General features: G+C 39.9%; 1 protein-coding gene across 3 annotated transcripts in view; it reads right to left on the bottom strand.

Annotated features, from left to right (window-relative positions):
- SBF2 (SET binding factor 2) overlaps positions 1 to 26,365 on the bottom strand; it is a 478,944-nt gene continuing 452,579 nt past the window's right edge. For all 3 annotated transcript variants that reach the window (XM_049650241.1, XM_049650223.1, XM_049650233.1), the window contains 8 exons: positions 14,025 to 14,151; positions 11,206 to 11,333; positions 9,679 to 9,912; positions 8,506 to 8,610; positions 6,158 to 6,351; positions 5,377 to 5,464; positions 2,594 to 2,725; positions 1 to 1,575 (listed from right to left, as the gene is read on the bottom strand). In XM_049650241.1, the coding sequence (XP_049506198.1) occupies positions 1,477 to 1,575; positions 2,594 to 2,725; positions 5,377 to 5,464; positions 6,158 to 6,351; positions 8,506 to 8,610; positions 9,679 to 9,912; positions 11,206 to 11,333; positions 14,025 to 14,151 (1,107 nt within the window). In that variant the 3' untranslated portion in view covers positions 1 to 1,476. The remainder of the gene's footprint in view (positions 1,576 to 2,593; positions 2,726 to 5,376; positions 5,465 to 6,157; positions 6,352 to 8,505; positions 8,611 to 9,678; positions 9,913 to 11,205; positions 11,334 to 14,024; positions 14,152 to 26,365) is intronic.

The raw sequence follows: 26,365 nt of genomic DNA, 5'->3' as shown, positions 1-26,365 counted from the left end.
GAAAAAATACAAATAATGTGCAAAAATCATTTTCACAGGTGGCAATTTATAAAATGAAAATGGTAGAAAAATCCTTCATTCTTATTATCCCCAATTTCTTATATATTAACACAGGTCTATTTCCTAGAGTGTAGGTAATTTTAAATTTGAAAATCTGATTTATTTTTCATCTACAAAGACAAAGTGGTTTTTTTTTTTATTTTTTAAAAAGGGAACTATTTTCATTACTGAAATCTTATGCATGAATCAGTTACTTTTATATTAAATTATAAGTAGGCTATCTGAAAAACAAGGATATAGAAATCGTATGTACATATTTTTGAAATATTAGTTTGGTATTTAACATATTAACATTTCAAAACGGCGATCTAGCTACCTCTGACTCCAGTTGGGCTTCAATGCCTGTAGCAGAGATGCTGCTGCTCCTCACAGGGAACAAACAGCATTCCTCGGATCTTTAGCTGAACAAACACAAGGTTATCAAAAGTAGAGAAAATCTACAAACAGTTCTTACTGTTCACGTGCACAAGTGCTGTTTGGGTATCTGATTGTGCCACAGACACAGCCCCTGGCACAGGTGTAATGTGCTTGTAGACAGCTGGCTTCTGTCTTTCCAACACCTTCACTTCATTAGGAGTTCAGTGCAAGTGTTTATTTTGTGAGTTAGTGCATTCAGCTTTTTGCATGTTATTCTGTGTAAGGAGCTGTCAGGGAACAGAAGAATACACAGGAACACAAAGTCCTGGATCCTCAGGGCACCTGTGGCCTAGAAAATTCAGTGTTTTGAAAGTAGTATTTTCCTGCATTGGCCTTGTCATTGTTGCATCATTCCCTGGACCGTCTTTCTCCTTCAGGAGAATCCTGCGTGTTCCCCGTCTGCCACTGAGCACTCATGTTCTTGCTGTGATCCCCCATGGCCGAGCAGGGGTTATGGAAGCACCTTTTGGCAGCACCAGATAGCTGAGCATCTCTAAGGTCAGGCAGTAGGAGGAAGAGCTATTCTGATGGGAAATCTGTTCTGTGCAGAACATGAGATAGTGTTGGCGGGGTTTTGATTTTTGCTTGTCAGAAAGCTCTCCAAGGAAATTATGACCTTGGGGAACAAAAAGGATCTAGTTTCATCAAGAAGGACTCAAGTAAATAGAAACCATTTATCTAGGGGATGGGTGACAGTTGGCTCAGGAAGCATTCTTCTGATCCCTAACCACTAAGACCCTGTTAGAACAACCTAGTGCAAGATACAGGGAGTGCCTGGGGTTCTTGACCAGACCTCTGTGACATATTCATTCAGGCTAAGCAGACATAGCAATTGTTCAAAGAGGACACTGGGTAAGACTGGGCAGAAGAACCTCAGGCCTGGGATGACTCCTCAGAACCAAAGAGGAAGCTGTCAGCTCCTCAAGGATTCATGCACTTTATTCTATCTGACAGCACGAGGCTTTCCTCCCTCTTTTTTGCTTGGGTTGACCATGGGCATCAGGCGTCAGAGATACAGCTCTGGATCCTGTCCATCCACTGCTGGGCACTCTGTCCATCCTGGGCACAGAAGTTATACACACGTTTGCTGGTCTTGAGCTACAAAACCAAATGAACAGAAGCAGAGATGAAGGGCAGGCCTGTTTTATGGCTTTGGGCAAGTGTGTGAATCAATCTCAGTGAACTTCCCTCTCCGTACTGCTTCAAAATCTCTGTGTTTTCTCTTCCCTCCACTACCATACTGTCACTGCCATTATAGTCACTTTGTTTCTTTGGTCCCCAGAGTCACAGTAGATGTTAATAGAATGACACTGGCAGAAAAAGGAGACATACTAGGAGAGCCTTACTCCTAAGGAGGAGGGTCAGGAGCCTCTGGCCTCTCCCATGCACTGCACCGGGAGCAGTGCAGTGCAGCTCCCTGGGCTCCTCAGGGAAGCCGGAGATTCACCCCCACCAAGAAGTTGTCTTTCTTGTCCTCTTTCCATCCCCTTCTCTAAAGGCTTAAGTTGGGGACATACTGGAAGCCTGGAATCAGGTAAATGGCCTCATAGCCAGAGCAGAGCCCTTGAGTGTGGCTGTGCTCTTTATGAAACCCTGCTTGGCTATGGGAACTGGATGAGAACCCTATCATGTGGCCCATCAAACTCCCTGAGGCTCACCTAAGGGCTGTTGAAGATGTTAGGACCAACAGTCGTCATATATGACTAAGGACAATTTTTATGGATGGCCAAACATGAAGACCACTGGATCCAAAGGGAAGTAGTGTCTGTTCTTGAATAGGTGGTGAATAAAATAACTAACAATGTTTTTATCAAGGAATTCATCTGCTTCCATGTCTGGACACCCAGTAAAGGAGTCCTTTGTGCAAAGCAGCACACCACAGCTTGGAGATGGACAGCTTGGAGATGGACAGCTTGGAGATGGACAGCTTGGAGATGTCAGGTTTGGGGATCGAGTGCTAAGTTCAAGTTCTGGAGCAATTTCCATAGCCAAGGGGTTATCATCTGTCACCACCAATTGCTCTGAGGCCCTATAATTCTTGGAGGTGGATGGATTGTAAGGAATCATGTACAGACAGAGCCAGGTTTTCTAGTGAGATGTAGTGAGATCAACTTACATCAAAGAAAGCCTTGTCACTCGTGTGCTTTGGGGCTCCCATGCTAGGGCCAGCAGGGATGACCATTTCTACTTCAGCCAGATCAATGTGGCCTTTACAGCTTGTGTCCTCACCTGAGTCATAGTATCGCAGCTGGAACCAAAAGGATACAGATGGGAAATAAGAGACACAGAAAAGGAAAATGGTATGACTTTTCAAAATGTATTTGAATACTTGCCTCTGTACCTTGCTAAACTGTGTCTGAAATAATAAGCAAGAAAATAAAAACACTGTTGCTTTTCAGAAGGAGGATTAGGTGGCTGACAGAAAGGAGGAAAAAGACATATTTTTCTGAAATTCGAATGAATAAAAGTATTACATGTTAAAAACTAAAACTAAATGTCAGCTAACAATTGTAAAAAATATATGTAACATATAAAAGAGGTTGTTTAGAAAAATATGCAGGATTCCTAGAAATTGATAAGAAAAAGATAAACAATTTAGTAGAAAAATGGTCAAAAAAATCTCAACAGGTAAGTCACAGAGGAAATGCAAAAGACCTATAAACATTTAAAAAGATGGGCAACTTCACTGATGAAAGAAAAGGGATGTAATCAGTAAGATTTCACTTTTCACTTAGATTAAGAAATATTCACGGTGAGGGCAAGGCACTAAGGTATTCTCAAACATTGCTAGTGGAAATATAATTTGTTAGAAACTTTTTGGACAATTTGGCAATATCATCTAAAATTTAAAATGTTTATGCCTATTGATATACCTTCTCACCTCTAGAAATGTATCCTACAGAAACAATCCCACAAGCATGCAGAGATACACATAAAGAGGTTTCCTTCAGCACTATTTTGATCAGGTAAAAGCTGAAAAGATGTATCTGTCTTTCATTGGGGTGTTGGTTAATTAAATGATGGTTGGTTAATTATATCAATGATACAGACTACTATATATAGCTTTTCAAAAATTATAAGGAAGATCTATTATGAACTGGTTGGAAAATATGTTCAAGATATACCATATAAAAAATACAAGTTGCCAAACCACATGTAAATCTAAAGTGATTTTTGAGGGGCACCACCTGGGTGGCTCACTCAGTTACATGTCTGACTCTTGATTTCAGCTCAGGTCATGATCTCATGGTGTCATGGGGTCAAGCCACACATCGGGCTCTGTGCTGACTGTATGGAGCCTGCTTGAGATTGTCTCTCTCTCTCTCTGTCCGTCTTCCCTGCTTGCACTCACACACACACACTCTCTCAATCTTTCTCTCAAAATAAATAAATAAATAAACAAACATTTAAATTGATTTTTGAAAAACAATAAATAGCTCAACATTTGACTGAGTGGTTATCATGTGCCAGGACTGGATATCACTCTCTAACTAAATGAGTCTGGATTTCACTCTCTAACTTACACAGTAGGAAAGGGTCTGATGCCTCTGTCACTGTGGTTCTGGCCTCAGACTTTTCTGTCTCTCCAGTCAGGCATGGTATAAGTAGGTCTAAATGGAAAAACTATATACCTTTCGTGTTAAATCCAAAAGATCGGTAAGAATGCAAGTATAATTTGGTGTAACTGTAAATTACAGAAAAATTATGACATTGTCCTATGTTATATTTAGTGGTTTAATGGAACTTTTCTCCACAGTGTAGGCTCTATGATTTCAGACACATTGTTATTTTAAAGTACAACCCCCCCCCCACAACCAAGGGCTTCCATTGCATATTTGTAAATAAATTCTCTATATTCTTCCACAGAGACTGTGTAACTTTTATGAAATTCCCTGAGCAGAGGGAAATGTGATCCCCATTTCAAATCTGTATCTGGAAAGAGTTTCCTAGGTGCACGTATGACCAGAGCACTGTATAGGGGTGCCAGTTTGTATCTTTCTCAGTAGAGTCCATTTTAGAGATGAATGCACTGAGAATCAAGATGTGTACCCCTCTGCCTCAGGCTGAGCAGTCAGTTCCAAGGTAGAGTGAGGCCCACAGTCAGAATATTTGGAGGCCATGAGAATCTCACCATGGAAGGGTGTGGAGAGGCTGGAGGTTTGGGTAGGGATCCCTCACCCCTGAGATTACTGGAGCAAAGATCATGATACTAAGAATTGCAGGGGTTGCTGTAGCAATAGCTAAGAACCTAACAATGGACAAAGGACTTCCCAACATGGCCAGTGAGATCCAGGCTAGTACTTGCTCAGTGAGAATTCCCTCTTTGAGTGGGTATAGCCCCTTCTGCCTATTTCAGGGCCCCCTCTCTCCACTGTTGCTCTCATTTTGAGGGAAAATGATGCTTTCTTTAGTAACCAGTACATGATGAACAATAAATGTTTGTCAAATAAATTAATGCCCTCAGTTTTGAATGGATGCTTTATGCTGCAAAAATGAAGGTAATCTGTATTCTGAGGACTGCTCCCAAACACAGGCTCTATATATGCATGTGGAATGCAACCCACTGAAAAGCTCAGGTCCTCTCCTGGCCTGGGTTTTAAGAGCAGGCAGCAGAAGATATCTGAGCATGAAAAGCCAAGTTCTAGTGCTCTTAATGCTCTGGGCCCCAGTGTCACTGCCTCTGCCTGTATACATCAGGCAGAGCTACTTTGGAACTTCCCTCAGAAGGTTATTGCCCTAACTCAGGGACATGCTGGGTCCTTGAAGAAGCCCACAGGGAGCATATGTGAGGCCTTGTCTGAACATGAGGGATGTGTCTGTCTGTTTAGAGTTGTACAACAGCCAGGGACTGAGCCTAGCTTAGAGAAAAGTGATTTCTGTACGTTTTGACAGTATTACCTGATGTTTTGTTACATCCAACACGAACCAACGGGGCTTCCAACCTTTCAGCAGAGCTCCTCTTTTGTAAAGTGTTCCTTCGAAGGACCTAGAAGAAATGATGACAGGTCAGTTAACTTTGGTTTTCATTTAAAAAGTACTGTGAAGAGGATGTCTGTTGTTTTGTCTGTCAAGTCTCTCTTTCTCTCAGATAGTCCCCCAAAAAGGCAATCAGAATTCTCTCCAGAATTTTTCTACTAGACTTATGGGGGAAAGACTGCCTCTTTCTGCTGGAATTACCAAATTTGTAAGGTTTGGAGCTCATGGTAGCCATCTTTTGTGCCATGTTGGGAATGATGCAACCCACAGAGGAAAGCAGAGCCAGCAAATGAACAGAAGCTTGAAGATACTATGTGAGAAACTGGCACATCCTTGGCCCTCCCAGTCTATGTGAGTAAATTCCTTTTTGCTTGAGCTAGCTAGCACGAGCTGGCCTTCTGACGTGTGCCACTACAAAAGTGCTGACTAACATACGTTCCCTCAAGAGATCTGACAGACATGAGATAACGATAATCAGGACTCAACCACAAATAGCTATAACCTCTTGGCATTACTTTAGTTGTAATTTTGATTTTTCCTCTTTAAAGACCCCTTTGACACATTTAAAATAGGAGCAAAGAAAGAATCGAGGCAAACCCATTTACGTGGCAAACCCATTTAAGTTTATAGGAGGCAGTACCGCACAGGCCTGGCTGATTGAAGGGCCTGTGCTGCAGCCGCAGGCAGGGCTCAGCGCGCCCACCTGTTCTCGTCATTCTTGGTTGTGTACTGGCTGTACAGCGTGGCCGCTCTCCGGTCCACTCCATTGGATGGGGAGATGCTGGCACTCTGCTCCTCCCCCGTGCTGCTGTCTGGCAGGTGCAGCAGAGACCTCTTCTGATAGGAAGGTAGGTTGGTAGACACAATTCCTGGGGAGCCTGAAGGGTGTCTCTGGGGCTGAAAAAGAACTATACTTCAGGAAAAAACACATCCCTCCACCCCCCAAAATAGAAGGTAATACATTTGCATTTTAAGTGAAAAAAAAAAAAAGAGCTAGGAAAGTTTTACAAAGATTTTATTGAGCAACTAATCCAATAATTTCATTTCTGAAAATTTATGTCAAAGAGAAAACTGGAGCAAAATACACAAAGTATATGTACAAAGAGGTTTATCCTGCAGTTGTTTATAAAAGTAAAAATTCAGAAACAACCTACATGTCTATCATTAGGGGACTGGCTAAAAAAATGATATTTCCATCAATGGAATTCTAGAAGCCATTGAAACTACCATGCTGGTTTATATACAGTGACCAATGGGAGGCCATGTATGCCTCATAGTAAGTAAAAAAGAAAGCAGGTTTTAAAATAGTATGTATAGGGTCGCGTGGGTGGCTCAGTCGGTTAAGCGGCCGACCTCAGCTCAGGTCATGATCTCGCGGTCCGTGAGTTTGAGCCCCGCGTCGGGCTCTGTGCTGACAGCTCAGAGCCTGGAGCCTGTTTCAGATTCTGTGTCTCCCTCTCTCTGACCCTCCCTGTTCATGCTCTGTCTCTCCCTGTCTCAAAAATAAATAAAACGTTAAAAAAAAATTAAAAAAAAAAATAGTATGTATAGGGGGGACCTGGGTGGCTCAGTAGGTTAAGTGTCTGATTCCTGGTTTCAGCTCAGGTCATGATCTCACAGTTTGTGGGATCCAGCCCCGAGTCAGGCTCTGCGCTGACAGTGAAGGGCCTGCTTGGGATTCTCTCTCCCCTCTCTCCCTGCCCTTCCCCTGCTTGCTCTCTCTCTCTCTCAAAATAAATAAATAAAATAAATAAATAAATAAATAAATAAATAGTATGTATGGCAAATCCCTTTTATATGTATGTTTTGAATGATACAATAAGCTTAGTGGTTTATTTCTAGGTTTTAAATTGTGGGTGATTTTTGTCCTCTGCTTATAACTATTTGTGTATTGTCTTATTTAAAAGAATATCTCACTTTCATAATCAGAAAAAATATCAAGAAAGTATTTTATTTTTCTGAGAATTAAAGCAGTAATACAGCACCCACCTGTGGTCTGATAGCACCTCCAGAACTGCCATTGGAAGGCAACAGCTAGTGCCCAGAAGATCCCTTCTTACCATGCCAGAGGCTTTCTTCTATACCCGATTCTCCCTGCCCCGCTGTGACATCGGACCCTGCTGACCTCTCCTTCTTTCTGAAATGCTCTTTTGAACATTCACATCTGTCCTTCTGTTGCATCTGGAGCTAGTGTGATGTGGATTTGATGGTGCCTGTCCCCTCACACATCAGAAGGGACACCACTCCCTCACTGTGGGGTAAGTGGGAGGCTAAAGTGTACAGGGTGCTCAGCACAGTCTTTTGCACATATTACATGCCTGATAAAAGTTTAAATCTGAACAGAGAGGGGGGGTGTGAAAAACAGAAAACAGAGTGTTTTTAAAATATTAAAAAATTTTAATGTTGATTTATTTATTTTGAGAGAGAGAGTACAAGCAGGGGAGGGCCAGAGAGAGAGGGAGACAGAGAGAATCCCAAGTAGGCTCCGCACTGTCAGCACAGAGCCCGACACTGGGCTCGAACTCGAGAACTGTAAGATCATGACCTGAGCTGAAACCAAGAGTGGGATGCTTAACTAACTGAGCAACCCAGGTGCCTCTGTTTTTAAAATATTTTTATGATAAATGTTTCTCAATTCAGAAACAGAAAAGGGGGTGTGAGCAACAGAAAGTAGCATAATTTGTCTTTTAAAAATATTTTCTTTTCTCTGGTTATTTCTCTGAAGCAAATATGGTCCGGGTGTTCCCCTCCCCACTCATGGTAGAAAATCAGCTGAAACCACAGAGGCACAGATAGAAAAGAACCCAGTAATTTTCCGTGGATGCGGGGCCCTGAAACACAAGTATTATGTCACTGCGGTGAAGTGAGACACTCAGGAACTATTCAGTCATTTGGAACTTTCTGCCCTGGACCTCCAGGGCATGACCCTTCCCTTTCTACCCTTCTCTTTGGCCATAAACTCACCTGGGTTACCTGTGGCAGCGGGCCCTACCTGACCTAGCACCCTCAAAAAGCTCAGAAGTAGCTCCTCAAAGGATTTTACCAACTCACACGGTCTGTTCTGGGCTCTTCTTTAAGGTCCACAGTTACTCTTTCCCACAGCTGCTGCCACTTCTCAGAGGTTTGGTTCAATTTATGCTCCAATCTTTCAATTTCCTGCAAAGTAATAAAAAGGAGTTTTCTGATAGTAAGTATTTCATAGAAATCAGGACGTGTCCCAGAGCCACATCTCCTCTGTACTGGGCCCCAATGGACATCATGGTCAAAGGGCAGCTGAAGTCAATGGCCTCAGAGGTCTCCCAAGCCAGGAGCAGTGGTGTGAACTCTAGCTGGTATGATGCACTATGGCAAAGATGATTTATTAGGATCTGTAATCAGGCCTTTTTGTACAGAATAGCTTAAATAAAGACATAAAATATGTATCCCAAACACCTTCACCTTTGGCTAGCCCAGAGGGAATCTGATGGCCACTGCAAAAGGCCAAGCACTGGGCTGGCATCCAAACCCTAGTAGCTGAGGTAGGAGTCTGTCCTTGACAGAGGAACCTCTAACTCTGCTGATTTAAAACCAGATGTGGAAAGAATGAACCAAGAAATGCACAAAGAATGGAATTTCCTTGGGACAAGGAAGCTGGGGATCAGAGCAGCTGCCTCTGTGACGCCTTCACTGCAGCACACTCCTCCCAGTCACAAGACTGCACGAAGACTCTTCAGGAACTGCTTGGCCCATATCAGGGCTCAAACCCTTTCCTCAGGGCTGCTGCTCTCAGCAGGGTGGCTACTGCTGGGATTGTTTCAGTTCAGAATATTCTCTGTAGAGACGCTGGCAGTATTCCCATCAGGCCATCAACTACCCACACTTCTGACCAGAGGAAGTAGAGCACCCACAAAAGCCATAACCCAGGCCTGACTCAGGCTGTTGGGCAGCTACAACAGCTGGGAAGCTGCAAATTGCTCCATTTGCTTGATTGCTTCCTCATAATGCCAGAAAACTTACTTTTTTGAGACCCTTTTCCAGTAGTTGAGCCTGGTCCCCTACTGTTGTTGGGGAGCAAATTTGGTTTTCCTCATTCTCCTGGAATGCTACGTATCACACTGGCTCAGAGTGAGGACAGCCATGTCCGGAAGTGTGCGAACCACTTTTAACTTAGCCTGGTTTCTGAGGCCTCGGGTACTACCAGGGCCCCTGTTGCCCTCTGTGCATGTCTACACAGGCCTGACTTACACTGAAAAGGCTGGTGAGAGCATCGGGCTGAGCACAGCTGATATCATCATAGCAGGGCCACACTGTTCTCCTCCGGCTCTGGGGGCCAGCTCCTCCAGCCACTTCAGAGTCCTCGGAGGGGAAGTGCTTGGGGGTTAGCATCATCCAGTCATATGAAGGGCCTGTGGAAAGGGTCTCCTCTGTGTAGTAATCCCACTTCTTGAGGCTGGAGACATTTACACTGGGCTTCAGGGCCTGTTCAAAGAAAATTCTGAAATATAGTTTCATCTTGACCTCAAAGTACCCCAGCTTACTGGCAGGTCAGCCCTTAACATTTGCAGGGTCCAGGGCAAGAGCATGAATGGAGATTCAAATACCATATATGTAAATATTTAGATATTATACATCAAGATAAACTATTAAATAAAATATATCTCTCCTCCTACCTTGGTAGATATAACTTCCTAATGATCTGGAAGACCAGGCTCAAACTGAGAATTCTTGGACTCCTTGGAATTCTATACCAAGGCCCAAGGTGGCACTGGGAAAGCTGGTCCCAGCTCCCAGTCCTTGGCCTAATCCCCTGCTCCTCTCACCTTGGCTCTGTCCTATATTCTGAGGTCTTTTATGAATGTATATATATATATATATATACATATATATATATACGTGTATATATATACGTATATATATATACGTATATATATATATATACACCCTAGTCCACAAAACTAAACTTGGTCTACTACCTGCCAAACAGCTACTTCTTAGGCACCCTTGAGGCTGAAGGGAACATGCACTGGCTTGGGAGACAGACCGGAAGAAGTAGCTTTGTGAGCAACTTGGATTTAGGCAAGAAATTTTGGGTACATGATTTAGATGAAGAAAGGGTATCTAAGCACATACCCTTGTTTCTTGTGGTCTTCATTTTATGAGGAGGGGATAGTTGGAGAAAGGCCAGAATGGGGTCCTAATGCATGGGACCCAGGGCAGGGGCATTCCTGCCCCTGAGTAAGGTGATACTTCTCACTTGTCATCAAACCAGTCTGTTCCATCTCAGAGCTTACTTCACATAGATGTGCATCACAGAGCATGGTTGCCCCTGAGACGTCATTCTTTTGACCTGGGCTTCAAACATCCAGCGTTCCATAGGGGTTCTTCCACAGCTTTGGTGTAAATGGACTTAGGGAAATCTTTTCTAAAGTATTTTAGATTTTTTCAGCTTAGATAACCAGTTGAGGTTTCAAGTTTTGTTTGGTCTTTCTTCCTGGAGAAAGTTGCCTCACTTTGACTTTCTTGAAGTTATCCCTCCTAGATTTTGGGGGCCAGCTCCTAATTTTTGTGGTCAAGAATATGATGAACAGTCTCTATTCCATCATAACCCAAACCCATAGTGTATATCAAATTTTTAAATAGCTTCTGGTATTTTAAATAGCTTCCTAATCCAATGTTTATAAAAAGCTTAAACAGCTTATATATACTTAAAAGTAAGGAAAACTTTAACACTAGATACTCAGAAAGTGAAACATAAATGCTTTCTTACTGTACCTCTATTTCCATTGGTGAATATAAATAATTAAAGAAAATGGGACTCCTCTTGTGCATTCTATCAATACATTCCCAAATACAAATTCCTTTTTTGGCATGCTTGTCTCCTTTATCGTCAAACAACGTTCCTGTAAATCAATCCCCCCCCCCCAAAAAAAAAATCAACAAAAGTCAAATACATCAACAGTTTGCCTAAAACTATGATGCATGTACCAGATGAAAAGCAAAATATATCTTACAGCTCTCAGAACAGCAATGTATGTGCAGAAACCTTAGGTGGTGACCGCAAAGCTAAGGATAGGAATGAACTTCACAGCTATATGGAAACAAACCCAAATGGAAGGAAAACATCTGGTAAGGTTTTCCCAAGTATTTAGCAGCACATAGCGACTCTCTTCTAATCTATATCCTACATCTATATCTAGATTCACAGAGCTCCATGCCAGGAGTCATTCTACATATTTTTCAGGAGAAATGGGAAGGACTTAGAGTTATGTGATGAAGTTCAGTTAAAAACATAATTTTATGTTTCTTTTTTCAGTCGTTGGCTGTTCATTATGAAGCCATTTAAAGTGTTTTCTTATTTAGTAATTTATATACTGCAAATCATGGTCATGAAGACTTTGGATGATAGAAGGGTGTGGTCTGTATCCTTGAGTGACTTAACAAAAGCCAAATGTAGTGGGTGGGGGAGGTGCTTCAGGGAGTTTCTGATCCTATCTTTGCACCCATCAAACAGTCAATGTGTCACTCACATGAGCTCACTTTTTTTTTTAAATAAGCTTTAAAAACAAAAGTTTTATTATTTATTTTGAGAGAGAGACTGTGTGAGCAAGGGAGGGGCAGATAGGGAGAGAGAGAGAGAGAGAGAAGAATCCCTAGCAGGCTCCGTGCTGTCAATGCAACACCCAATGCAGGGCTCGATCTCACAAACTGTGAGATCATAACCCAAGCCAAAATCAAGAGTCAGATGTTTAACAGACTGAGCCACCCAGGCACTCCTTCTTCTTCTCCTTCTTCTCCTTCTCCTCCTCCTCCTCCTCCCCCCCCCCTCCTTCTTCTTTTTTTTTTTTTTAAGTAGGCTTCACATCCAGTGCAGAGCCTAATGCTGGGCTTAAACTCATGACCCTGAGATCAAGACTCAGATGCTCAACTGACTGAGCCACCCAGTAGCCCCAGGAGGTTATTTCTTTAAAAGGCCAGGAAGGGTGCTTCCTTAGCAGTGCTGTCTTGCTTTGAATGAAATGACTCAGTCAAAAGTCAAGAAGCAACTTATCAGTTTATCAGAAAAGATGGTCTCAAGCCCAACTCTGCACAAAATCCTGTAAGAGGCCCCCAAGACTAATTAGTGTTTCTAGTCTACCTTTTAACTGCAGAGTCCAGTGTGGTAGTTTTCAACCCTGGCCATACATTGGAAAAATCAAGGGCTTTAAAAACCCCCAATGCTTAGGTCTTGCCTCAGACCAATTAAATCAGAATCTCTGAGGATGAGTCCAAGCAGATATTTTAAAAGTTCTCCAAGTGACTCCAATGTCTCTTGTAACCAGCTTTCCTTCATATCTTCCCAAAACATGGGTGCTTAAGAAATTATAAAGTTTCTGATTATGACGTGTGGAACGACAATTCTGAGTCAACAAAGGTCTAGAAGTATAAATAAGAACCAGTGCTGTCTCCCTTCCCAACAGTATAAAATATCACACTAGACAATTTTAACAGCATGCACTGGAAAGCAGTATGTCCCAAGACATACTGTAAACTGTAAACTGAGAACATCAGTAAATATTTTCAGCTACTAGAAGAGTCTTTTTTATGAATATCCAGGTACATATACTGAAAATAGCTGATGTTTTTCTTTGTTGTCTTCTTAACAAGATCCTGTACATCCTCCCTTCTCTTCTCCCTATAACAACAGAATGTAAAATCCCTGTGGGAATGTTTTCACAGGGGGCGCCTGACTTTTAAAATCTACTCTTTACAAGTATTACTGCTCTTAAAAATTATAATATTGATGGAGATGTCTAAAATTTAATGAGTTATTATTATACACTATAAACTGTGCTAAGAAGTTTACAAATATTTTGTAATATGATCATCATGACCCAAAGGCGTAGGTGCTATTATTGTACTCATTTTAAAGATGAGGAAACTGAAGAAACTCAGAGAGGCACCTAACATGTCCAAAGTACTCAGTTGGTACTGGGAATACTACAATTTAATCCTGTTCTATTTCCTCCAGAGCCTTTACTGCTATGCAAAGTGCCTCCAAGGGCAGGCACCTTTCCTACCTGAGTGTACCTGGGATGGAAAAACTAGGTCAAATGTTTCTCTTCAAACGGTGATACCACTTTGAGATATTAAAATAGTAAGCAGATTTCACCTTTCAAAGGTGCTACAGGGAAGACCACTTGCAGTCCCTAAGAGCTAGTACAGCACATAATCTCAGAATCTGGGCACTCGTTCCTACCTATTCTACTTTTATAAATCCTAAAATGGCCTTGCCACACTTGGGGGTAGTTATGTTATTGGAGTTTCCAATTAAAAACACAAAAAAATGGGGCATCTGGGTGGCTCCGTTGGTTAAGCTTCTGACTTTGGCTCAGGTCATGATTGCATGGCTCATGAGTTCAAGCCCCATGTCAGGCTCTGTGCTGACAGCTCAGAGCTGGAGCCTGCTTCAGATTCTGTGTCTCCCTCTCTCTCTACCTCTCCCCTGCTCATTCTCTCTCTCTCTCTCTCCTTCAAAAATAAACATTAAATTTTTTTTAAAAAACACACAAAAACTATCAAAAAAGATGAAACAAGGGCATGCAAATACATACCATGCTCTAATCTTTCATAGTCTGAATCCAGGAGAAATGTTTTAAAGCGATTAGACACATAGTGGAAAGCCAAGAACTTCAAGTAATAGAGATTGAATTCAAACTCAGTTGGATACTGGTTGTGAACCTGAAACACACAAGGCAAAGAAAAGAGTAAGACCCAAACTTAACAAAAACTGGATGCCACGCCACTGAATGATGTCCTGATATATGCAGGAGACCATGTGGTCACTCAATCAACTGAATCCCTACCGTAAGTGGAGGTGGGAAGGGAACCAGCCTTTCTGAGCAACTACTATGTGCCAGACACCATGCAAGGGGTTTTCAGAATCATAATTTCATTTACTCTCCATAACAACACTATATGATAGGCATCATTCTTATCTGGTTTTATTGAGATATGATTGACATATAATGTGTAAATTAAAAAAAATTTTTTTAACATTTATTTATTATTGAGAGACAGAGAGAGACAGAGCATAAGCATGGGAGAGGCAGAGAGAGGGGAGACACAGAATCCAAGGCAGGCTCCAGGCTCTGAGCCTGACACGGGGCTCGAACTCATAAACCGTGAGATCATGACCTGAGCTGAAGTTGGACGCCTAACCGGCTGAGCCACCCAAGCGCCCCATAATGTTTAAATTTAAGGTATAAAATGTGATGATTTGATACACATATTTATTACGAAATGATTACCACAATACGATTAGTTATACCTTTATCACCTCACAAAATTACCTTCTTCCTTGGTGAGAACATTTAAGATCTAGTCTCTTCGCAACTTTCAAGTATATAATACAGCATTGTTAACTATAGTCATCATGCTGTACATTGGATTTCCAGAACTTATTTCTCTTATAACTGGAAGTTTGTACCTTTTAACTGGTATTTCCCCATTTTCCCCAAACCCCAGCCTCTGGCAACCAGCATTCTACTGTTTCTATGAGTTTGGCTTTTTTAGATTCCACATATAAATGAGATTATACTGAATTAATTTTTCTCTGACTTATTTCACTTAGCATAATGTCCTCAAGGTCCAGCCACGTTGTTGCAAATGGCAAGATTTCCTTTTTAATTTTTTTCTCATGGCTGAATAATATTCTATTGTTTATATATATAACATTTTCTTTATCCATTCATCTGTAGATGGACACTTAGGCTATTTCCATATGTTGGCTATTTAGTGAATAATGCTTCAGTGAATACAGGATTAGAGCTATCTCTTTGAGATACTGATTTCACTCCCTTGGATAAATACCCAGAAGTGGGACTGCCAGATCATAAGGTCATTCTATTTTTAGTTTTTTGAGGAACCACTTTTTCACAGTGGTTGCACCAATCTACACTCCCACCAACTATGCACAAGGGCTCCCTTTTCTCTACATCTTAATAGGTGTGAGGTGATATCTCATTGTGGTTTGGATTTGCATTTTCCTGATATTAGTGATGCTGACCACCTTTTCATATGCCTATTGGCCACTCGCATGTCTTCTTTGGAAAAATATCTATTCTATCTTATCCTCTGAAGATAAGCATTATCATTCCCACCACCTCTTCCCCCATTTAGAAACAAAGACGCTGAGGATGAGTAAGATTAAGTAACTTCCCAAGTCATTAGACAGTAACCAGTGAGACCAAATTTGAATCCGGCTTGTTAGACTCCAATAGTCTGTGCCTTATTCACTGCTTTATACTGTGCTAATACTTGATAGACATAAATTATCACAAGTCATAATTTTCCCTTCAAGTGTTTGTGGTGTAATAGTGGGTAATAAAACAAGCAATTTGGCAGTGAAAGGAATGAGAGAGGAGGTGGTGGTTTAGGGGACAGCAAGAGATCTTTTCTGGACAAAAGAAATACGACGTGCCTGTCTGAGGACAATGCAAGAGAAGCCAGTAGAGAGAGAACAAGTTGTGGCAAAAGAGCTGGAAACTAAGAGAGTAAGGCTCCAGGAAAGCAAGAATGAATGAGACTACAGGCCCAGATATAGGGAACAGCTTTGGAAATGAGGACGGACAGATGAGTAGAAGAAAGATACGTTCAAGTGCCAAGGGAAGGGGGAAGGGCTTATGCCATTTAACCTGATTGGTCATCATGAAATTAGACTGTGAGGTCCTTGGACATAGGAATAAGGATGAAAGCATGATATGGGAGGGAGGGAGCAAGGCAGAACTTGGAACGGTCACTGAGCTATAGTGTACTTTAGACAAGCTGCATGCAGACTCTGTGGAGCCATCTTATGGTGGCAGAAGGTAGGCTGATGACCTCGTGATACTCCAATCAACCTAGCAGTTTCACCTCTCTATGACTCAATCTCTCATGGCCCGTTAGAGAATTTTGTTTGGTTGAGAGAAGTTCCAATCATAATTATACTTGCTTAAAAGCTGTTTCAAATGAACACTTTAGGCAGGCTGTCTAGAAGCCAGCTTTTCTCTCCATGTTTAATTTGGCAATGTAGACCCACACTTGGTCAGCCAAAGTGAGCAGGCATGTATGTTGATATTACAGACTAAAAGATCAGTGAGAATCTATTTTTTTTTTTAATGTTTTTATTTATTTTTGAGACACAGAGAGACAGACACAGAGTCTGACAGAGAGACACAGGGAGGGGAGCGGCAGAGAGAGAGGGAGACACAGAATCCGAAGCAGGCTCCAAGCTCTGAGCTGTCAGCACAGAGCCCGACGCGGGGCTTGAACTCATGGAGTGTGAGATCATGACCTGAGCTGAAGTCGGATGCTTAACCGACTGAGCCACCCAGGCGCCCCTGAGAATCTGTTTTTAAAAAAATTTTTATGTTTATTTATTTTTGAGAGAGAGAGAGAGAGAGCGCGCGCGCGCGCGCGAGAGAGAGAGAGAGAGAGAGAGAGAGCAAGGAGGGGGAGGGGCAGAGAAAAAGGGAGACAGAATCCGAAGCAGGCTACAGGCTCTGAGCTGTCAGCACAGGGCCCAAGGCGGGGCTTGAGCCCACAAACTGTGAGATCATGACCCAAGCCAAAGTCAGACGCTTAACTGGCTGAGCTACCCAGGTAGCTACCCCAGATCAGTGAAAATTTAAAGTCACGATCTGGATATCACTGATTTATTAAAGTTTATCATTTGGTTAGAAACCTAGTTTTCTGTGATTAAAGGTGTTTTTTCCCCTTGACATTTTCTTATTGGTTTTTTATTTATTTATTTTTAAAAATTTTTTTTTCAACGTTTTTTATTTATTTTTGGGACAGAGAGAGACAGAGCATGAACGGGGGAGGGGCAGAGAGAGAGGGAGACACGGAATCGGAAACAGGCTCCAGGCTCCGAGCCATCAGCCCAGAGCCTGACTCGGGGCTCGAACTCACAGACCGCGAGATTGTGACCTGGCTGAAGTCGGACGCTTAACTGACTGGGCCACCCAGGCGCCCCTCTTATTGGTTTTTTAAATGAACTAAAAATTTACCTCATAATATGAAGTAAAATGGATTTTAAGAAAATGTTTTAAAAGGGAGTGTGACTCTCATACAATGGGCTTATATACTGTGGAGTTGCTTCCCTTATCTGAGCCACTTCCTGTTGCATCAGGTCTCCATAAGACAGGAGAGCTTTCCATGGAACATGGCTCTGAATAGCTAGGTAATGTGCCCTATTCTAAGGTTTTAGAACTGCAAGCTCTTTAGTCTGAGCTTCTGGTTCAGAACCAATAGCACCACCCCAATAGCCATTGTGCACATGACAGAGAGGGGGTGACTCAGGTTGTGGATGGTAGGACAGAAGCAGGGGACAAGCCCGAGATAGAACTTGGTTCCCTTCCATTTGAGTCTCAGGGAGGAGAAATATTCAACGTGCTCAGGGAGAGTGAGCTCCAAGAACAACTTTGCCCCAACAGACATTGGAATACACTTTGTTACTCACAGGGGAAGAAGAGTTCAGGGCTATTTCTACAGACCCAGTCCATAATAGATTCTAAAAACTTTAAAAAATCTTTTTATTAAACAAAGCGCCAAATAACAAAACATTTCTCTCAATAACTATTTTCCATAGAAACCACTTGCCTCATACATGTCTGTATCTTTCCTTGATTATTCTGATACTTAATATGCTTAAGTATGTAATTTTGAAGACCCACTTATGAGGTAAAGTAGGATGGAAATGATAATGAATATGACCTTACGTTGAACTTACAGGCATTTCAGGGAGATCATATGCTAGGACTAAGAAGCAAAACTCTACAAGTGGAAAAATACTTTCACAGCCCACTGTACTGAGTGACTGGCCTCACCACAAATCCCAGACCCTACAATTATGTTAAAAAGGTTAGACACTTCTCAAGGACCCTGGCACTCACCCTGCTTGAACTGGAATTGGTGCTTAGATAGCATCATCGTGATGGTGCTTGGGGCACTATGCTTGTGCCTGTATGTGCCACAAGGGCACCTGCAGTTGCTAACTACTTGGGGTTGAAAAACAATCTGCCCCCAAACTGAGGTTAATTATCAGGTTTACTGGAAGTAGAAAAGAAGAGGTAGAACAACTTTTTTTCTTTCTCTTTTTCTTTTCCTCTTTAGCAACAGTTTAAGAAATAAGCATGTGAGGATTTCTTCAATGGAAAAAAAGATTCAGATTGACCTGAATGCTGGATTGATTAATACTTAGATAACCACATCTGGAATCTGACATTAAGAAACACAGGAAAAATGTCTATTTAGATCCTCTGTCCATGTTTTGTTTTGTTTTGTTTTTTAATCATTGAGTTATAGGAGTTCTTTATATATTGTGGGTATTAACCCCTTATCAGATATATAATTTGCAAATATCATCTCCCATTCAGTAGTCTGTCGTTTCATTTTGATGGTTTGCTTCATTGTGTGGAAGCTTTTTGGTTCAGTGTAGTCCCATGTGTTTATTTTTGCTTTTGCTTCCCTTGCCTTTGGAGTCAGATCCATAAATACATCGCTAAGACTGATGTCAAGGAGCGTACTGCCCATGTTTTCTTCTAGGAATTTTATAGTTTCAGTCCTTACATTCAAGTCTTTAATCCATTTTGAGTTAATTTTTGTGTATGGTGTAAGACAGTGGTCTGGTGTCATTCTTTTGCATGTAGTTGTTCAGTTTTTCCATTTGTTGAAAACTGTCCTCTCTCCACTTTATGTTCTTGGCTGCTTTGTTGTAAATTAATTGTCCATATATGTGTGGGTTTATTTCTGGGCTCTCAATTCTCTCTTCTAAAATGTCTTTTTACCATAATAAGAAATGAAGACTTGATTATATTCACATGGCAAAATCTGATGCTTAGATTTCCAGTAAAAAAGAAAAATTATACTTTCTCTATTTAGTCCTATCTTCCAGAGACTCAGTTTGCCCAGTTCACTGGCTTTTTTTCCCCTCCTTGTCAGTGTGACATCTAGACTCTTCCACTGTAAAATTCTACAGTAGTCTCCAAAAAGCACAATCCATGTGCTTCCTTCTCTCTGTTAAGTATTGTTTTAGTAGAAGAAATAGGGTTAGGCCAAAGAGATCTCATCTAAGGACTTAAGATATGGGGAATAAGTGAGAGATTAGAGGTTTGTTAGCCAGGAGACTTTTTTTAACAGCTTTAATGAGGTATAATTGATGTACAATAAGCTGCACATATTTAAAGTGTACAATTTGATAAGTTTTGACGTATCTATACACCCTGAAATCATTGGCACAATTAAGATAATGAATATATCATTCGTAACTCCTAAAAGTGCCTTGGGCTCCCTTTGCCTCTTCCTGGACACTTTCTTCAAGCAAACATTGATTTGCTTTTTGTCACTATAGATTAATCTACATTTACTAGAGCTTTATATAAATGGAATCATAAGTATGAACTCTTTTTTTGTCTGCCTTCTTTCACTAAGCATAATTCTTTGAGATGCAGACATGTTGGGTTATCAGTAGTTAATTTCTTTCTATAGTTAAATAGTATTCCATTGTATGGATATACCACCATTTGTTCATTCATAGCTGTGGATGGGCATTAAGTTGCTTCTGGATTTCTGGTTGTTATCTATAAAGCTGCTATGAATAGTTATGTATAAGCCTTTGTATGGGCAAAAACTCTCATTCTCTTGCATAACTGCCTAGGGATGGAATGCCGAATCACATGGTAGGTACAGGTATGTTTAACTTTTTAAAAAATGTCCAAACTATTTTCCCAAATGGTGGTACAATTCTGTATTCCCTCCAGCAGTGTTAGAGAGTTCTGGTTCCTTCACATCTTCATCTACGCCTGAGGTAGTCAGTTTAAAATTTTTTATCCATTAAAATAGGTATGTAGTGGTATTTCCCTGTGATTTTAATTTGCATTTCCTAATGACAAATGATGTCAGGTATATTCTCATGTGCTTATCTGCCATCTGTACCTCTTGGTAAAGTCATTACAAATATTTTGCCCACAAAAAAATAGGTTGGTTGTTTTCTTATTACTGAGTTTGAAGAATTTTTGAATTATTCTGGACATAAGTCCTTTAAGCAGGTACATAATGTGCAAATATTTTCTCTCTCTCTGATTTGTCTTTTCATTTTATTAACAGTAATTTTTGAAGAACAAAATTTTATTTTATTTTTTTCAACGTTTTTTTTTTATTTATTTTTGGGACAGAGAGAGACAGAGCATGAACAGGGGAGGGGCAGAGAGAGAGGGAGACACAGAGTCGGAAACAGGCTCCAGGCTCCGAGCCATCAGCCCAGAGCCTGACGCGGGGCTCGAACTCACAGACCGCGAGATCGTGACCTGGCTGAAGTCGGACGCTTAACCGACTGCGCCACCCAGGCACCCCGAAGAACAAAATTTTAAATTTTAACTAGGTCTAACCTTTCAATTTGTTCTTTTATAAATCATGCTTTTGGTGTTGAATGTTAAGATACCTTGCCTAACCCAAGGTCACAAAAATTCTTCCTATATTTTCTTTTAGAAATTGTATAATATTAGGTCTTACATTTAGGTCTATGACCCCTTTTGAATTAATTTTTATACTGTTACTAGGTTTGGATCAAAGTTAAATTTTTTTTTTTTTTTTTGCATATGGGAATCCAATTGTCTGGCACTGTTGGCTGAAAAAAACTATCCTTTCTCTACCGATTGTTTTGCACCTTCGTTGAAAATCAGTTGTCTGCATATCATATATGTGTGGGACTATTTCTGGACTCTCTTCCTTTCCATTGACCTATCTATCTTTACATCAATTATCACACAGTCTTGACTACAGTAGCTTTATAATAAAATCAGATAGTGCAAGTCTTCCAATTTTGTTCTTTTTCAAATTTGTTTTGGCTATTCTAGATTCTTTGCATTTCCATATGGATTTTATTTTTTTTCAACGTTTTTTTTTTTTTTTTTTTTTTTTTTTTTGGGAAGAGGGAGAAAGAGCATGAACGGGGGGGGGGCAGAGAGAGAGGGAGACACAGAATCGGAAACAGGCTCCAGGCTCCGAGCCATCAGCCCAGAGCCTGACGCGGGGCTCGAACTCACAGACCGCGAGATCGTGACCTGGCTGAAGTCGGACGCTTAACCGACTGCGCCACCCAGGCGCCCCTCCATATGGATTTTAGAATGAGCTTGCCAATTTCTACAAAATAGCCTTCTGGGAGTTTGATTGTGATTGCACTGAATCTTTAGATCAATTTGTGGAGATTGACATTTCAACAATATTGAGTCTTCTGAGCAAGAGGTATCTCTTGCTTTGGTTAGGCCTTTAATTTCTCTCAGTAAGGTTTTGTAGTTTTCAGTGTCTAGGTCTTTAACTTATTTTGTTAGATTTCTTTTACGTTCTTTGATACTATTGTAAAGGTAATAATTTTTACATTTCAATTTTCCAATGATTCATTGTTAGTCTGTGGAAATAGTAGTGAGTTTTGTATATTGATCATGTGTTCTGTAGCCTTGCCAGATTCACTTATTCTACTAGCTTTTTCTTTTTTTTTTTTTGTAGATTCCATAGACAACTGTTGTTTGTGAAAAAAGATAATTTCACTTTTCTAATGTGGATGTCTTTATTATTATTATTATTATTATTATTATTATTATTTTCTTGCCTTATTGCATGGCTAGGATCTTTATTTAGTACAATGTTGAATAGAAGTGGTAAAGCAGACATCCACATCTTATTACTGATCTTAGGGGAAAAACATTTAGTCTTTCACTAGTAAATATGATGTTAGCTGTAGGTTTCAAAAAAATACTATTTATAGTTTGAGAAAGTTCTCTTCTATTCCTGGTTTCCTGAACATTTTTACAGAAATGGGTTATATTTTGTCAAACGGTTGTTTGAGTCTATTGGTTTTGACCATATGGTTTTTCTTTTTTAGTTTCTTAATATGGTGAATTATAGCGATTGATTTCAAATGTGAAACCAACTGTGCATTCCTGGGGTAAGTGCCACCTGGCCATGGTATATTATCTTTTATTTATTAAAAATTTTTTTTATGTTTTATTTTTTTATATTTGAGAAAGAGAGACAGAGACAGAGAACGAGCAGGGGAGGGTCAGAGAGATGGAGACAGAATCTGAAGCAGGCTCCAGGCTCCAAGCTGTCAGCACAGAGCTTGATGTGAGGCTGGAAACTTGCAGTGAGATCGTGACCTAAGCCAAAGTCTGACACTTAACCAACTGAGCCACCCAGTTGCCCCTATTATGTTTAAATATTTTGTTGGATTAGATGTGCTAAAATTTTGTTTAGAAAATTTGCATGTGTGATCATCAAATGTGTGATCATCACAGATACTGGTCTATAGTTTTCTTTTGTTGGCTTTGTCAGGCCAGGGTAATGCTGGTTTCATAGACTGAGTTGAGAAGTATTACCTTTGTTTCAATTTTCTGGAAGAGTTTTTGTAGAATTTCTATTATTTCTTCCTTAAATGCTTGGTAGAATTGACCAGGGAATCCACCTGGGTCTGAAGTTTGCAGTGTGGAAAGATTTTTAACTACAATTTCAATTTTCTTAACAGACATAGACTTATTCAAATTATGTATTCCTCCTTGAGTGAGTGTGGGAGTTTGTGTCTTTCAAGGAATCTGTCCATTTAATCTAAACTGTTTATTTTATTGGTGTAAAAATGTTCATAATATTCCTTTACCGTGCTTTTCATATCTGTAGACTCTGTAGTGATGTCATCTTTCTCATTTCTTTTTAAAAATTTTTTTTTAACATTTATTTATTTTTTAGAGAGTGAGAGCATGAGTGGGGGGAGGAGCAGGGGCAGGGTACACAGAATCCAAAGCAGGCTCCAGGCTCTGAGCTGTCAGCACAGAGCCCAACACAGGGCTTAAAATCATGGACTGTGGGATCATGACCTGAGCCAAAGTTGGACGCTCAACCAACTGAGCCACCCAGGTGCCCCTCTCATTTCTAATATTGATATTTTGTGTCTTTCTTTGATCAGTCTCGCTAGCAGTTTATCAATTCTATTGATCTTTTCAAAGAACAGCATTTGGATTCAGTATTTTATTCTTTCCTGTTGGCCACAAGATTTTTGGAGCCTAAAGGCAAATCTGCTTCAAATGAATTTAGCCTTATTATAATATGCAGAATTGGAAATGATAGGCATCTCAGTCTATAAATTAATTCTATATGAGCATTTCCCCAAATATGCTGATGAGTAGAGTTTAGGCCTTTGTCAGGCATCATCTGGATTCTGTTGTCCAAAATAATTTTGTATTTATCTTGATGAAAGACAAAAATATACAGATTTAAAAGACAAAGCTATGTGAGGTATTTTAGTTTTGTTTTCCATTACGGAGTGAAACTTGCCAATTTCACTTATTTATAAGAAGAGAATATGAAATGGAATTTGGAGAAACATGAATTTATAGGGTCTTATATTTTGCCCATGTGCCATTAAGTACTTTATAAAATTTAAAGGCCCATAAAATAAGCTATGACTCAAATCCCAGGAAAGATCAACATTTTGGGAATAAAATATAGTAGGTCAACACTGGATTTTACTTTCAAGATTTAGAAATGTTAAGCTACAAGAGACCCTATATAGGATGGTGTCAACATTGGAAAAACTGTGGGTATGGTAGATACACCCTAGAAAAACAAGCAACTAATGTTAGTTTTTGTTATTTCAAGATTAAGATTTAACAAACATTAACTGTGCAGTTTCTACTGTACAAATGATTTTATGTAAGATTTATAATCCTTCTGGGGTGCTTGGGTGGCTCAGTCAGTTAAACGTCTGACCGGCTCAGGTCATGATCTCACAGTTTGTGGGTTCAAGTCCTGCATTGGGCTCTGTGTTGATAATTCAGAGACTGGAGCCTGCTTCAGATTCTTTGTCTCCCTCTCTCTCTGCCCCTCCCCCACTTATGCTCTGTCTCTCTCTGTCTCTCTCTCTCAAAAATAAATAAACATTAAAAAAAAATGATTCGTAATCCATCTGATAGCTATGCCTATCCATGTAGCGATCTAGAAACCAAAGCACAGAGAGGTTGAAAAATTTGTTAAAGATCAAAAATTAGTAAGACTGATACATAAACTCAGTTTATGGGCTCAAAATATTAACTTTAATACAAAATTGGCTTGTTATAAAACAGCTTGGATTGTGTCAGTTTCTGCCAGTTTTCAGATGAATGAGGAGCAGGCAGACACCAGAAACTTTGAATATGCCATTAATCCACTAACTGCAGTCATTTGTCAATATTAATGGATAAATTTTATAGTCATGAAACTGTTTGGGGGCAGCCTAGCTCCTTACACATGTGCTCACAAGGAAAGTTCATATCTTCAAAAGGCAAATAGTTTTTCTCTTTGGAACAGGACTTGGCATAGTGCTGGCATTTTAACTGTGAAGACAACCATCTCTTACAGCCAGACCAGAGTGAGTCAATTTACGATTTGAATAAACTTCAAAAGCAAAGGTGTAACTAGTATTTGTTTTTCTCAAACAACAGGTCCTCAAACAATAAGTTCTAAGTTCTCAAAGATTTACTCTAATGTTGAAGTAGAGAAGATGCTTTCCTATACTCCATGTTTTCGTTTATATCATACAGGTTTGTTCCTTTGGTATTGTATTTTATTTTATTTTATTTTATTTTTTTTATTTTTTTTTTCCTTTGGTATTGTATTTTAAAAATAAATTTTAGGTAAAAATTTCATTTTTATATTTTGGATGTATTTCTTTTTGAATTTGGTTCAACTATTTTAAGAAAAGGAAGCATCCTGTAATGATATCATTTGAACTAAGCCAATTTCTTTTAGAAGCAACAAAAAATTTGCCAGATGTTGCTATTATGAAACAGTGATCTAGCATTTTAATTCATCTGACACCTGGATATACTGGCATAAACAATGGCTTTTTATATGATGAGGCAGTTCTAATTTAAGATCAGTGCTTCATCTGTTTTCTTTGTAACTCTATTAGTACTAATGGACAAGTCTAGGCAAATTTCCATAGACTGCCTTTTGGCATTCAGCATGTTAGAAATGGTTAATAAGCAGTGAACACATTCCACCTGGGAGTTTCGCTTGCTGCTGCGCAATTTTGCACTTTTTTTTTCTTTTAAATGTTGTTGGGCCTGGCTCTGTTTTGTGTCCCCGAGAGACTGAGGACAGCAGTAATTCGAATTGTCTGGCAAAAGCCAGAGTCATGTAAAGCACTAGTGTTCACTTGAAAGGTATTCAAAGAAGGCGTTTTCTAATGCCTAAAACTAGTATGTAGGAGATGATGAAACACTACCTTATAATTAAGTCAGCAAGAGTCAGAGCACTATTTGTTAACTATAGTCTTCTTAGTCTTCTGTTTTTGAATGAATAAACAATCCCTTTTCAGCACAAATTTGCTTCACCAAAGCTGATACCTATCATAGTCAAGCATCCTTTAAATACTGCAATTAAGGTCATATGCTCACTTTGCCATGACTTGCCTGCACTCAGGATATTATGTGTGAGGGTACTAAGGCAAATGAGAGTTCAGGAAAATTTTTAAAAATTCATATTTTAATTTAAAACATCTTAACGTGATACAACCAGATTTGAATGACTACTAAAGAGGTCTTTAGACCCTGAGCAATATTATTTTCTACAGTTTGTGAAGCATTCACCTACAAATAAGTGAACTTTCATCAAAGTTCAATTTATATAGAACATTTGAATTTTGACTCATTATTTAAAATGAAAAGTTGCTAGAAATACACCTCAAGTTGTTTTATATAACTTAACATTACACAGTTTTAGCATCTATTATAATGTATTCTGAAGACAACGGGAATATAATTCCTACTTCATTTTAGTTTATGTTAAGTTACTTTGTTTACATCACTTAAGAGGTACTCACAAAATACAGGTTACTTTCAAACATTCTAGACTATTCACACTCCTACACACCACCAGCAATAAAATA

The sequence above is a fragment of the Panthera uncia genome, chromosome D1 (assembly GCF_023721935.1).
Source record: "Panthera uncia isolate 11264 chromosome D1, Puncia_PCG_1.0, whole genome shotgun sequence".
NCBI classification, from domain to species: domain Eukaryota; kingdom Metazoa; phylum Chordata; class Mammalia; order Carnivora; family Felidae; genus Panthera; species Panthera uncia.
This window is presented reverse-complemented; position numbering and strand designations above follow the sequence as displayed.